Source organism: Tubulanus polymorphus, chromosome 9 (assembly GCF_964204645.1).
Source record: "Tubulanus polymorphus chromosome 9, tnTubPoly1.2, whole genome shotgun sequence".
In the NCBI taxonomy this organism is placed as follows: Eukaryota; Metazoa; Nemertea; class Palaeonemertea; order Tubulaniformes; family Tubulanidae; genus Tubulanus; species Tubulanus polymorphus.
The window spans coordinates 15,191,921-15,207,307 of NC_134033.1; the positions used below are offsets into that span (position 1 = coordinate 15,191,921).

Genomic DNA, 15,387 nt, shown 5'->3' on the forward strand with positions numbered 1-15,387 from the left:
ATCTCGAATATTGAGACTGGTCTTATGAACTTAAAACCAGTCTTAATATTCAAGATTTTAAATGGCTTCTGATTAACTGTCATGTCATGTGTTACTGATTAACATATTCAAATTGCATGGGTCATGTGATCTAATTCGACCAATGAAGGAACTGCCACACTTTTAAACCAATCAATGAGTTCGATTAAGATCACGTGATCTGACCAATCATTGGCTGTAAATGCAGGTCATGTGATCTAATTCGACCGATGAAGGGACTGCTACGCTTAATAACCAATCAATGAATTCGATTAAGATCGCGTGATCCGACCAATCAGTGGCTGCGAATGAGGGTCACGTGATCTCTGACCGGCGTGCTGATTTTGATTAGTTGTCACTCGGGGATTGAATTGTAAATAACTCCACCATAGATAACTTTGATAATCATGAACGATAATGGTTTCGTGCCGGTGTAATATAGACACTGTGTGACAGATATAACTATTATTTCATTCTGTTATCATCAGTCGCGGAAATAATTAAATGAATTTCAGCTTGTCAGATCAATCATTCTAATTCGCATTCGCTGTGATTTAAACAACTGCCGCTGGTGGCTTTCAGTTACAAATCTCGTATTACGGTAACAGCGATGATGAGTGTCATTCAACCGACTGTTGAATATTACCAGGCCCCGGTTTAGATTTCACCCGGTTTATGTAAGGGCTAAAAGATCTATAACATTTGAGGCTGATTTTTTACGTGGGTCCTCGGTCCAGTTTGACAGTCGTGACGAAATTGGTCTTTGTTACGGCGCGATACTAACAATATAGGGTCCTGTATCCTGAGAGGATATGGTACATTCTAGAATTAGATAAACAGGGTGTACAAATTAACCTGAAAATCAGGGAAAGTCGGGGAATTTTCTTTTCTTTAAAAAAAGTCAGGAAATCGGAAAATTGTTCAGATCAGATCACTGGTACAATCAAACAGTTTTCATCTATGTCTTACGTTTTTGACTGCGTGACAAATTGATTAAGCGGACTAAGTCAGGGAGAACAACGTTCATGTCAGCGAATAGTCAGAGAAAATGCAAGTCAAATAAAAGTGACCACTCGGGCTTGACGCCCTGGTTATAACTCTATCAGTCGTTACGCTCATTGAATATTCATGAAAATGCGTCTGTGAAATTCTACTTACTGTCCAGCGCTCACTCGACATGCTCTCAAGTTCTCACCCCCTCCCCCCCCCGAGGGTATCTTTTATAAGTACCTAATTGATTTAGTAGCTGGCGGAGTTTTCTTTAAAAAAAAAGACCGCGATCATTTTATCGAGACGTCGACCGATGAAACGTGATATTTCGGTTAAATCGTCGGATTTTCGCGGGAATTTTTTTTCCCGCTCCGTCGACAAATGAGGGTAATATATCTGATCGAGTTTCAGCCCCGGTTCTGGAGATTGAAAATGAATTTAGAGAATTCTCGCATTCGAGAGAAATTCTTGAGATCTTTATCGATTTTTTTCCCCGTCTGTTGAAATGTTCATAATTACGTTGTTATCTGTCGTCGATGGCAACCATTTGCCGTGCCCGCGTAATGTTATCATTTCGAGCAGACGCCTTGAGGGACGACGCGGGTTTTATGGTTACGTAATCGAAAAGTGTCGATTTAACTCCTCGCCGGTGACTAGATCGCCGTGGAAACTAACTGTTGACATTGTTGCGCATGTTGTGACAAGAATCGAATTCAAATTTCAAACTCGATGAATTCAGATTTTTCAACTGAATTATTCATTTATACCTAAGCGCATTCTCAAAAATATGCATAATTCTGAATGTTATCCCTGGGGATAAAACCAACATTACTAAACCTGGACTCAGCTGTTTATAGATTGGGTTTCAAAGTAATATTTAACCTTGTCCTGTGGGAATGAATCTTTTCCTTAGGGATAAATCCTTAATTTGGGCCTGGTATTAGGTTTATAGACTGGATATCAGTTATCTGAGTGGATAAATCTTTAAACTGGGTCTGGTTTTATAGACTGGATATCAAAGCTATCCTCGGGTCCGAATCCTTATCCTGACCTGGTTTTATAGACTGGATAGCAAAGCTATCCTTAGGTCTGAATCCTTATCCTGGTTTTAGTAGACTGGGTATCAAAGCTATCCTTATGGATAAGTCTTTACCCCAGACCCAATTGACTGGGTATGAAAGTTATCCTTACGGATAAATCCTTAACCTTGCCCTGGTATTATTTCGTTGTAACTGATCGTGGTTATGAACCCATCGATTGAGGTTGTGTTTGTTCTAATTTCGACCAGATTTTCTCAAGACGCTCTCTCTATACGACAGAAATTGTCTCACGCGATTTTCTTACGCGCGGAAATGAAATCAGTCGAGTGTGACAAATTCTTTTTTACGAGAAATTCATTTCATCAAACCTCGGAATTTATTCTCGCAAAAAAGTTCAACGAGCTCGGTGTTGATATTAGACCCTCTGGGAACGGTCTGTTTTTGTGTCAGTTCAGGAATTGTTTCAAGACGTGTGTCTTTACCCTTTACGAAGCAAAACAGAGGAAATTCACCTTTTCCCAAATAACCCCAATAAGGGCAATTTTAGTTTAGATGTTTTCAATGGCTTTGGAAAAGTTTTTATTTTTTGTAAAGGGGACAGTGTTAAGTTCAATGGCTTTAATTAAAGAAATAATGAACATTTATGAAGACAGACTAAGAGAATAGTGACGTTTAGACTCAATTCTAAACTTACGAAACTTTTCAGTTTTGAAAATGGCTAGAATTGAGTCAGATCATGGCTTATCTCTAAGTTTTCTCTACAGAAAACAATTCAGGGATTTGGGTTTTTTGGTGGCTTTTATCTTGAAAATTTGTACAGTATTTGTATGTACCTCCTGCCCCCCTGTATCCTATAATTACCGAATCTTACAACTGATTTCTATTAATCTCATTTCAGCGTATCACCATGCTAATTTTCTATCCAGTTGGATTCCTGAGTCGTGGTAAGTACTCGATAAATGGGAAAACTTTTCAGGGGCGGATCTACGATTTCTTCAAACGGGGTGCAGAAAAAAGGGCAACTATGTATACTCCATAGGCTCCGTGCTCCCAGAACACAGAAACTTTGAAACTAGACTTGTTCTAGCGACTTTACAGATCATCTGATCTCATTATTACATTCATTATCTACGTTATGGTTACTCTCAAACCATAGACGTTATGGTAAAATTTTAGGGTGGCATACATCCCCTCTGGATCTGCCCCTGTATAACGATTAAGAGAAGTGACGGAGCTCAGACGTTACGCGCACTAACCGGGGAACGACCCTGGGTCTCCAACGTAGAAAGCAAGTGTGCTAACCAGTAGACCGAACTAGTCCACTTGGTCAGTGGTTATGTACAGCTTGTCCTATAAGCCTAACACCTGTTTTTCCAACTCTAATTTTCATTTCAAGCGCGTGATTTATGCGATCTTGACTTCATAAAAATTTTATGTAATCATCTGTAATTATCGAAATCAATTTGATGTCTATAAATTCTGTATGAATATTCACAAATATGACGTCTGCCTCAGGTGGGGAAGCGCGATGTATGATCTCCAGCGCGCTGTGAGGTCTGTCAGCTCGTGTTTCTACCTCGTCCGCATTGATTAACTTCGTGTCTCTCTCTCGTTCGTGTAATTAGCGCCGGCAGAATTAATTAGTTTAGTATCTCACCGCTCGAGGGAGCTGTCATCGGGCGACTCGACCCTTAATTATTTCCTCATACCTCCGACCGACCGCTAATTTCGATAAAGCTGTTAGTTAACCACGACTGAGATGGATGGTCCCTGGTTGCCCACCCTCTGACTGTGTACTTGTAACAGATAGCTATTATCATCCAGGCACGAGTGTTTTTAGCTCAAGGCTCGCCGAATCATATGTACATAAAAAGCCAACAATATTGATGATTCGTAACTGCTATTTCTTATGTACCTATTTAAGAAATAACAGCAATTTTTAGAGAAACCCACGATATCAATTAAAATAACTGTTATTGTTTTTTTCTACCATCGGAAACATGAGGATAAGAAATAATAGCAGTTGTTTAAATTGATAATGTGGGTTTCACTCAATGATATTCATCAACACTGGAAATAGTCTCAACCGGGGACAATTTTCCATTCTGAAACTAATAATATAAGCAACTGTCATCTGTCCAAGAGTTTGGCTTATTCGCTTAATTGTCACTTAAGTGCCTGGAAATTGCACTGAATGTTCAAATTATTCCGGGACCTGTCCCATTTTGGCTTCAGACCACTACTCAGGGAGGAGACACCCTTTTAAACCAGTAAGTCCTTCTTTTCATTTGTTTATGGTGGTCCCGAAATTCCGCCCCTCAGTGAAACTATTACCAATCAGGAGATGACCGGATGGCTCCATTCCGGCGACGTGGTTTAGTTGTCGAGTGGAGCCGCGCAGTTCAAGAAGACGCACGTTCGACATGGTATCTAAGCGATTAGATAGACCACCCGTCTAGGCTCAGAATTCTACAGGCAGCCGGTCTATTAACTAATTGCCCAGGCATTCTCGACAATACCTCCACTATGACTTCATTTCATTTCTACTCTGACAACTATCCGGCGGCTCTGTGGCTGTTGTAATAGAATTCAGCCCTTGGATCTGCCCTCAACCAGAAATCAGTGACACCAACCAACAATACTTCTACCCATCTTCAGACACCAACATGTTCCGGGTAGAACACTTCTACCAATCTTTAGACACCAACATGTTCCGGGTAGAATACTTCTACCCATCTTCAGACACCAACATGTTTTGGGTAGAATACTTCTACCCATCTTCAGACAACAACATGTTTTGGGTAGAATACTTCTACCCATATTTAGACACCAACATGTTTTAGGTATAATACTTCTACCCATATTTAGACACCAACATGTTTTGGGTAGAATACTTCTACCCATATTTAGACACCAACATGTTCCAGGTAGAATACTTCCAACCATCTTTAGAGATTTGAAAAATGTCAGCTCTGCTCTACTACTTTTCAGTTATCAACCTTCAATATCGCAAGTTTTTCGTATAAACGTCATCAACTGTAACAAAAATTCATTCTGACTGTGACTATAGTCATAATTCAATAGTCGACGATTGCATTTAACGATTTATTTCGTCATTTTGATCTATGAATTTCATCATCATTATGGTATTTGGATAGGTATATATGAATCTAAATGTTTACAGATTAATTAGGTTAATATACGTTAATCTACAATTAATCGCGAGTCTTTCACCTATACTGCACAGAACACGACTATGGTTTAAATTCATTTCTCGCTGAATAGCTGAATAATAAACGTTGCAATTTTTCATTTCTGGTGAATGAACAAATATAGAACGTAGTTGATTAGAATACTGCGGGACAATCTCCTGCACTGTTTACTTTACTGAAATATGGCTTATTTTATCATTACACATGATTGATCCCGGTGGATGTGACTGTGTTTCTCACTGATTGACGAATGACGTTCCTAATGTGTTTTCTCTTTTTCGGTTTATTTGCTATTTATACTTTGTTAATGATGTTTCTATAGTGACTTTACAATAAGTTGATACGATATTCAGATTCCGCTCACCTCTTTCCCGCATTACCCCTCTCTCAGGCCCTCTCTTCCCTCTTCCTCTCTCCCATTACCTCTTGCCTCTCTCATTCTCTCTCTATTGTTACCTCTCAGTCTTTCTTCCTCCCTTGCTCGTCCTGTCCTCTCTGCTCACCTCTCCTCTCCTCCTGTCCTCTTCTCTCCTTCCTCTCTTGTCCGCTCAGATCCCCTCCTCTCCCCAGGTCTTCTTTCCTCTCTTCTTCCTCTCTCCTCAACTTCTCTCCTTCCTCCGTCCCCTCTCCTGCCCTCCCGCTCTTCCACCCTCTTCTTTATCTGATACCCGACCTCACAATCTTCCTTTCTCTTTCATTTCCTATTACAACATCCTTCACTAGAATCTATGCATATTTCTACATATATTTGATCGAATCCACTTGAATGCCATTGATTGCTGCAACGGCAAACAACAGTTCATAGATAATGAGTCTAGACTTGTATATTGAATTCTTCTGTCAGATGCCTATGAAGCAGAGCTAGGCCTAACTCCGGTGATAACTAGATTACAAAATCTATTCCGCACTTTTCTCGACGGTTTTCAGAGACCAATCCTGTTTTCAACTCCCTGGTGGACATTATAGATGTATATCCACTGATTTTTATATCAGATGGACGGACATTGATTTATATTGTATTAATATTCCATCTACCGGTGTTTTCGTCTCTTGTTATTAACTACATGACCTGACACATGTCTCCACTGAGTTCATCAACGTCGCTTTATCTTATGAATATACCGGGAGCGTCCGACTTGTTCGTACAAATGTCTATATGAATTTTTCATTTTTTTTCTGATTCTGTAGTCAGTGATTTGTCTCGCCAGAACTTATGAATATATCGATACTTAATCAACCATACCTTCCGAATAGATCCTCAATTCAGCATTATTCGGTCTGGTGAACACCTTCCCCGCAGGGAATCCTCAATTCTGATGAAGATCATCCTCGGGAATCCTTGATTTGATTGGGTGAACGCCTTCCTCTGAGCATCCTCAATTCTGATGAAGGCCTTCCCAAAGATATCATTTCTGCTAAAAATCATCCCCAGGGCCACAGTTGAACAGTTGTGACTTATGTCCAGTTCTTAAGTGTCTTAAATCTTGAGGCTGGTCGTAAGTTGTTAAATTGGTTTAAGATCATCTTAGACTGGTCTTTAATCTAAGCCATGATGACTGGCCCCTGGGTACAGCTATGGCTTAGATTGAAGACTAGTCTAAGACCATCTTGGTTCTATAACCAATCGGACAACTTAAGATCTGTCTTAAGATTTATGACCACTTTTTGGACTTCAGTCTCAACTCTGGTACTGGGTCCATAAATCGTTCGTATATCTTGACATTTGATTGGTCAGTTCCATTATTGTCTCTCAATAAATATGTCCATACCCTCGTCAGAGCAGCAGCAGCAGGAGCGCGAAGCGAGCAGTTTCTGACACGTCCCAATCAGGGAGCTGTTTGTGATGCTGTAACTGTTGTTTATGTGTCGTCTTGTTTCCTGTCCGTGCTTGCGATAAAAGAAGAGATGGATAATATAACAGATATCGAGATAGATAGAAGAATGGCCTTTATACGCTCGGACATCAAGAACAGATAATACCCACTGTATGCAAATTTGAAATGATAAAAAACGAAATTTACGGTTGGTTCAAAATAAACTTGGTGTTCATCAAGAATTAAAATCAGAATTTAAAAGACATGTACTTCATTACTCATACAGGGTGAAACCACTGACCTGGAAAATCTGAAAAATCTAGAAGAAAATCAATGACAATTTGACAAATTTTACCAAAAACCTATCAATACGTAATTCAATTAAAAATGAATGAATTGTAACAATTTAAAGCAAGAAATTTCTCAGATTCGTTCAGGGGCAATTTTGGAAATTCTGGTATTTGTAAATGGCCGGAAAGTGGCAACCTTATCATAAGATCCCAAGTACCTACCTCAGAAGGAATATACTCAAATTTACTCAATTAACTTTCTAAGTTCCTCCTGTATACGATGATCTCTAGAGCCTGAAAATGCCGTGCTTTAATTATGATTTCAATTTTTGATAAATAAATTCTGGTTTCAGTCTTATACATTTGCATATAGCCGCTTTTGATCTTATTCGATATTCAGATATCTCGTATCTTCTGTATCTCGGTGTATCACTGAATATCTCGCTCGAGTTTCGATATAACCGATCATGATATCTCGATTAATCTCTCCGCTCTTCTGTATATAAAGATCTAGTTGATTAATGAGCGCCCCCTGGTGACCTTTCGTCGAGACAATTCAATTATTCGTATTTAATCTTGAAAAATGGCCGCGCTGCAATCTATCAACCGCTAATCTTCCCCGAGATACAGGTCCATTACATCTATTTAAAAAAAGCCGTATATTTGTCTCGCCAGACGTCGGGGAAGGAAGCGCGAGGCTTTATTTGTCTGGCTGTAATGATATTAGTTTCACTGATGGGTTTCTGATGCAGATAAGAATTTCTCTTATTGCTAAACAAACAGTTGATTTCTATTCATGATTTTTTATATTTCAGTCTATTGATCGTACTCGGCACCGTAGTTGGCCTCATATTCTTGTAAGTATAATTGTATTTTGATACCAGTCTACTTCATATCAGGTTCAAATCCTCATTAACGAACAATTCTTTTTAATTTCATCAATTTTCAATTCCCTACAGTTTTAATGTGAAGTATACTGCTAGGCAGAAAACCCATTATCGCTGCTTTGCAGCTATATTTAAAATTCAAAATCACTCCATATATCCATACCCTATTCACAGTTTTCGGAGTCGAACTTGAATAGAAGCAAATTTTGAATCTTGTATAAAATCAATCATCTACCATAGACATGTCAACTAGAAGTATTAATCTAGTTTATACGTACATGGTCAAACTTAGATTCTGAAGTTGAAGCAATTGGAAATTGACTCAAGAGTTAACTCATTGAAAATGAATTCATTTTAACTCAGAGTTAAAATCAGAACTGTGAAACTCTGGATCCAGTTGTTTATGATGTCAAATCATTTACAATGATGGTTCCTGGGCTTTATCTCTGAAAAAGGGAAGATATTATTTCTGTTTGTCTGGCTTTTGGCATTTCTATGTACGTAACCAGAAATTGCGTTCAGAGGTGAAATTGAGAAAATGATCGCGGGTGGCGGGGAACTTTCATGTTTCCCGATGTTCATTTGAACGGGATTCGAACTGATGATAATTATGTTATCACTGACAGACAAGCAGACAGACAGTCACTGCAGGCGAGAGAATTGTTCGATTCTAAATGAGTTTTTTGTTGAATGTCATCGAGACTCGTGTCAGAAGGATCCATTTACAGAGTGCGTCGGAGATGATGATGATGATGATGATGATATGAGAGGTGTTTTTTTTTTAAATGTTTAACCTTCCCTCAGCGGACGATCTCTTACTATATACCCGCCACTATTGCATAAACGATCATTCATGTGACGCGGTATAACGACTTTTTCGATATCGAAAGTCGGTCTAGCCATTCAGTACTTGTCTCAGTTTACCGCTGTTACTGTGGCAACTAATCAACGTTCCGATATTGTTTTTCGTTTTTAACAGGAAAAACCTATTTCGACCAAACCGAAATCAGATATTGAAATAAATTTTTATTCACTTTATTGGTGAAAAAGGAGTAATGTAATTTTCGTTAGATAATTTTTTGGGTAAAATGTCCAGCCCTCAGTCTCTCCTAACTGTGAAATTTTGAACTGAATTTTAATTCATCTTTGGTGAAAAGAGAAAATGCAATTCCCCTCGAATGTAAAGGTAAGAATGTTAAGATCTTTTCCATTTCGTTGTTCTTTACTCTTTACTTTGTGAATGTGATTATTTTGTAGTTTTACAGGAAGAGTTGACAGTTATCAAGGGTGAGACAAAAGAGCGCTTTCACCTCTCAACTACGAGTAATTTTACTCGTAGGCACTCAATAACATTCTCTATATTTCTGTTCAATGTTTAACAGGGTCGGATCCACGAGTAGCAAGATCTAACGGTTTTACAAAAATATTTTGAGGGCAGATTTTTTAAGTTCGAATATTTGAAAATTCATAGAAGCAAAAACATTAACGGTGTCATCATCGAATAAGTAAATTAATCTATTCAAATGTTTTAGGAAGCTTCTCCTCGTCAGCTGTGCACATGACATTGAAGTCTCTGCAAGAATCTATAAGTGATATATCTATGCAATCTTTTTGCTTCTATGGATTTAAGGGCAAAATATCGGAATATCAATTTGTCAGAGCCCTTTCGATACTTTGACATAATTTTGAGAAAAATTGTCCTTTTTGAATGAAAGTACTGTACTATTGGATGCCTAGTCATAATTTAGGGGGTCTTATGGAAATTTTGTAAGACCCCTTGGTGGATCCACTCCTGTTCTCGGTTTCAAATCCTTCTGCACATTTTAAACCGGTTCCACAGTTGAAATTGACTCTGGAGTCGAATAATTTTGACTTCCGGAGTCATTGGTTTGACTATGGAACTAGGTTATCGTTTACAGAAAAAGTCCTTTATGTAATACCACTATTGGGGCCGATGATAAACTTGGCGCTGTAACAAATTTGGCAACGTTTTTAAGGATGATATTTCCATTTTTATTGAGCAAATTCGTTTATCTGAAAAACGATGGCATTAAGCGGGCAGTGGCATTCAAAGGATGGCAGCGTTATAACGGACTTTCGCTGTAGTTTCACATTTTGATGTTGCTTTCGTTATTGTCAAACACAGAAATTGTCCAATGTTTCGTAGAATACACGTATTTTCCGTTGTGAAAAAATAGATGTTAGAAAATAGAATTGGACACCGTAGAAAATGTGCTCGTCGATGACGGATTTAGTGTAATAACATGCTACGGGTTTAACTTGCTTTCTCGAGAATGATAACAAATCATGGAATATTTATTGAAGGACTTACTGAGACTTAATAATAATGATTCCTACTAATATTTACTCAGGTGAAGTAACATTTAACCTTACTCGGCAAATATCTGAATGTCTATACGTTACTACAGTGTTGTAACGGTGGTTTGGGCGTCGATCTATGCTTTCATCGTACACCTCAATTCACATATTAACATCTTTACAATATGTATATTGAGACTGGTATTAGTTATTAAAATTGATAAAAGTGCAAATTGATAAGAAAATTTGAAATCGTGAGAGTGGTTTTGAATCTAAGCTCTGACTATGCACTGGCATCAGGTGGATTATTTTATAGGGCAAAAATTCCATTTTCTGAACTTGCTGTCAACCCTAGCCCCATTGGCATTTGAACCTGGGCCCACCACTTCGGAGTCTGCTGTCATAACCACTACACTACTGAACGCTACTAATTATTTGAAAGTTTGTCTGGTAAGTGTGTTGACCAGTCTGGTGTGTGTTGACCATTCAGCTGGTTTTCAATTGCTCTACTCACAAGCAATATCCTATTATTCTCTGACTGATTATAAGAGTTTGGTCTTGAGTTATTAGATTGTCTATAGAACCAAAATGAGCTTAGACTGGCCTTAAGTTGTTAGATTGTCTATAGAACTAAAATGAGCTTAGACTGGTCTTAAGTTGTTAGATTGGCTATAGAACCAAAATGAGCTTAGACTGGTCTTAAGTTGTTAGATTGGTTATAGAATCAAAATGAATTTAGACTGGTCTTAAGTTGTTAGATAGGTTATAGAACTAAAATGAGCTTGGACTGGTCTTAAGTTGTTAGATTGTCTATAGAAATAAAATGAGCTTAGGCTTATTTTTGCGGATCCACGCAGCTCTGAATTCTATAATCCTGCTATGCATGAATTCAGTCAGTATCAGCCTATCTCGAACTGGCAGCCCCCGCATCGAGATGTTGACATAATTGCACTTGATTTGTCATCCGATAAATGAGATGCACCTTGACTGAGATTCACTGCCGAGTGAAAGTGATATCCACCGTTTAGTGTTACCCTACTCCTAGCGTTTCTCGATCGCTGTCAACAGGAATGAACCAGTGCGACTTGTGAATCTTTCCAAATCGACTACTTCTATAATACTTTCTATAGTGTTACTCCTGTCATATGCAGGAGATGAGTATCTTAATTGAATGCATGTTTCTGTCTGCAGCCCTGAACCCCGCCCTCCCTTTCAGACATTCACTATGTCTTGTGTTTATATGACGATGATCTCTAGGGTGAGATCGAAACGTCGTGTCTTTTAAATATTTTAGATTTAATAAATAAATTCTTGTTTTTAAATTCTTTTAATCTGTAAATAGTGGGATTTTATCTTATTATCCGTTCACCACGTTTGAGTGTGGTCATCGTTCTATTTTCTTCAATTAGAAATGTCTCAGGTAAAGCACTGAACACATGTGAAGTGTGGACGAACAGCTTTTGAATGTGCTGTGATGAAATGATGTACGTTTGGTGTTTGTATTTGGTTTTCAATTGAAATTTTTAATCACCAGGTGAAGCACTGATCACATGTGAAGTGTGGACGATCAGTTTTTGAAAGTTTGCTGATAAAATGTCTGGTGTTAGTAGCTCATTTTCAATTGAAAATCTCTAAGGTGAAGTACTGAACGCATGTGAAGTGTGGATATTTAGAAATAATGCAGCCTTGGTTGACATTAAATATCATTTAGACAACTACAGCACTGAATGAGTCCACGTAGTTCACTAGTTCTTCACAAGCTCTAACAACAGTACAACTCAGGAAATGTGTTCAAGTACGATATCTTTCTGGATAAAATATCAAAGAGACTCACTTTATCTTTTCTTGATAATAAAACATTAAAGAAGCACATTTTTATCTTTCTCTTCTTTTTTAACGCCGAGAGTAAAAAGAAATACGAGATGTCTTCTTTCAGATTTAGTCGCTTTGAATCTTTACCGAGTCTATTGTCTGTTCTTCTATAAACTCTTCCACCGCGCGTTATATTATCTTCTCGTTTAAAAGCCCGGATTATAGATTTTATAATCGAGACCGTTTTTAAAACCCGGTAGAGAGATTTCATCGGCCTTGAGATCTCTCAATTTCCACTGTATAGTCAGTTACGAGTTTGAGAGGCTCCGCGCTTGTGGTACTCATGTGTGTCAGCTCATTCAGAGTGATGAGTACCTAAAATGCTGATAATTTCAACAGAAGTTTATACAAGAACTATATTTACTCAGTATAACTCATTATTGTAATATGAAATTCGCTGTTGCCTTTCCTAGAGCTACGTTGAGCCAATATTTCTCAAAATTGTAACAGCATTATTAGCAGGTTCATATCCACCCACTGTACGCAGGATCCAGTTCCACATGTATGAATTTGAGTTACCTCCGTGTTGAAATCAGTTCATTTTCATTGATTTTATCTCTTGAAATCAAATCTTATAACATAATTGACAACTGTGGAACTGAATCCATGACATTATAAGCAGGTTCAACCTGTAAGAGCTGCACTCAGGATATTGATAGCATGTTCGGGGTTTCTCATTCCCAATAAAATGTAGGAGAGGCCAGATAGTATCCTGCTACGTCAGCCACAAGGATTCGAAGCCATGACTTCTGGATGAGCCAAGAAGATGCACAATATCTATCTATGTGAGATGAATAACGAGAGAAATCCCACAATAGATTCAGCCAAAAATGAAAAGTTCTATTAGTAAAACGGTATATATTTCGAGCAACGTTTCGGCTAAATTCTACTAGCCTATAAGTCACTCTATTGTGGGATTTCTGTGGGAGAGACCTGTGACTGATGGTTTAAAACACGTGGCCACTCAACCTCCTATATATAATGTTGATCGCTTATAAATCGAGATTTGGAAGTCTCAATTTTTTAGAAAGATCTGCCCGTGTTTCCTTGAACTATTATTCAAGATGGCTGTTAGTTTTTTGCTTGTCAAACAACTTAAATTAAAGCGTAATATGATATCTAGTAATAGGGAGTGAAAACGAGTCCGAAATGTTTCCTTGAACTCGCATTTTGCCGTTTCAACTTAATCGTAATAGTCACCTTCAGTAAAATTAGTTTGATAACAAAATTATGATATATCTATACACGATTCAGAAACCAGAGACTAATCAATCGATAATGTGCGTTACAAAATAAAAGTAATATTCTGTATAGAACAGCAACAAATTTGAACAATAACCCGATAAAAGAAATTTCGAACCATTACAGAGCCGTCGGAAGGAATTTTTCAGTGGCGAGGCTTTGAAGGGTGGTCTGGGGGCCCTCCGCTAGAAAAATTTTGAAAATTCAATCGCCGGAGATGCGTTTTGGGGCCATTTCACGGTCTCATTCACAGAAGCACGAGAAGTCGTGAGCCAACCACCTAGTACAGAGAACGACGAGCTGCTACGCGGTACAGCGTGCTTTTGAAAAAAATTTTTGTTAAGCCCCTGCCGCCCCTGTTCCGACGGCCCTGCATTAGAAGCGTCATCTCTTTAATTTGTGGTTGTTTTTTTTTTTTCAATTTTCAGTCTAGTCGCACCTGCAGAAGGAACCAGCACGCGTAAAGTCACTACCGATCTAAATTTCGTGCCGAGAAATTTCTTCCTCTTTCTTTTACCACCGTATGTTAAAAAAAAAAAACAATTCGATTCTATTTCGTGGAAAATACACTGAAAAAAAAACTACTGAAAATCTGATTTAATGTGGAATTGTTTTCGATATTTAAAAAAAAAACTACTGAAAATCTGATTTAACGTGGAATTGTTTTTCGATATTTTTAGGATAATTCTAGAAGCTTCTTACAGTCTCCATGACAGAGCTTTTTATGATAATCTTGGGACTGTTTTGCTATTTGCAGTTCTTGTAAGTATTTTTCGATCTTTGGGGGTATGATAGTGAGAGTAACAGGTGTCAAATTGATGTGAAAATTTGTGAGAAATATGTGCAAAATCATGAAAAATTGGTGAAAAATTCACGTCAAATGTGCATATGTTGATCCACTATTTATGCCACATACCATGGAGCTCGCAATTTGTGCGGTATAAAAGTTTTAGAAATTTGATTTTAATCTGTCTAGATTGGGATTTCTTGAATTTTTTTATTATCAAGTATTTTTTTCTGTTTTTCAGGGTACCATTATAAACTGGTTGTTAATTGGTGAGTTTATTCTTTATTTTCAATTTACTAGAAATGTCTCTGAAACGGTATACGTTTAATCAACGCTAAAAGCAGAACTGTGTTTGATCAGTTGATTTATAAAGAGTCTGAATACTGCGCAGCAAACAGTCGTTCGAGGAAATATTTCGGATTCTTTTAATTCTTTGATGTGCAGTTTTCGGTGTTTAATCAATGCTAATGAAAGAACTGTATTTGATGTATTTGTTTTAAGAGACGAGTATATATATATATATATATATTATATATATATATATATATATTTTTTTTTAAGAGCTTACTAATTGAGCTACTGTCTATAATGTACAGTACTCTGGAAGATGACGACTAGGATATAGTCGAAACGTTGATCTACACTGTACTTTATAGTATTCCTGAAGATGACTATTTAGGATATAGTCGAAACGTCGAATAAATTGCTAGTTCAAAGAAATTAAGGACTGTCAAGATAAATTAAGAATCTCGCACTGATAAAACGAGAAAGATGAAGTCCGAAAAGTTTCCTTTAAGCTAGTAATTTGTTGATTTGATGTTTCAACTATTATCTGATAGTCATCTTCAGGAATGATTTAAGTTGAAACATCAAATTCAATATTATCTCAAGGAATCATTTCTGATTCTTTTTATAT

The 15,387-nt window shown here is 37.6% G+C and overlaps 1 protein-coding gene across 8 annotated transcripts in view; it reads left to right on the top strand.

Moving 5' to 3' along the window:
• Positions 1-15,387, top strand: part of LOC141911423 (Na(+)/H(+) exchanger beta-like) — a 60,487-nt gene that overhangs the window by 18,288 nt on the left and 26,812 nt on the right. For 7 of the 8 annotated variants that reach the window (XM_074802438.1, XM_074802437.1, XM_074802441.1 and 4 more), the window contains exons 3-8: positions 2,947-2,992; positions 8,180-8,221; positions 9,509-9,538; positions 14,113-14,205; positions 14,365-14,446; positions 14,713-14,740. In XM_074802438.1, coding sequence (XP_074658539.1) covers positions 2,947-2,992; positions 8,180-8,221; positions 9,509-9,538; positions 14,113-14,205; positions 14,365-14,446; positions 14,713-14,740 — 321 coding nt within the window. The remainder of the gene's footprint in view (positions 1-2,946; positions 2,993-8,179; positions 8,222-9,508; positions 9,539-14,112; positions 14,206-14,364; positions 14,447-14,712; positions 14,741-15,387) is intronic. The other variant, XM_074802440.1, reaches the window with a different exon arrangement.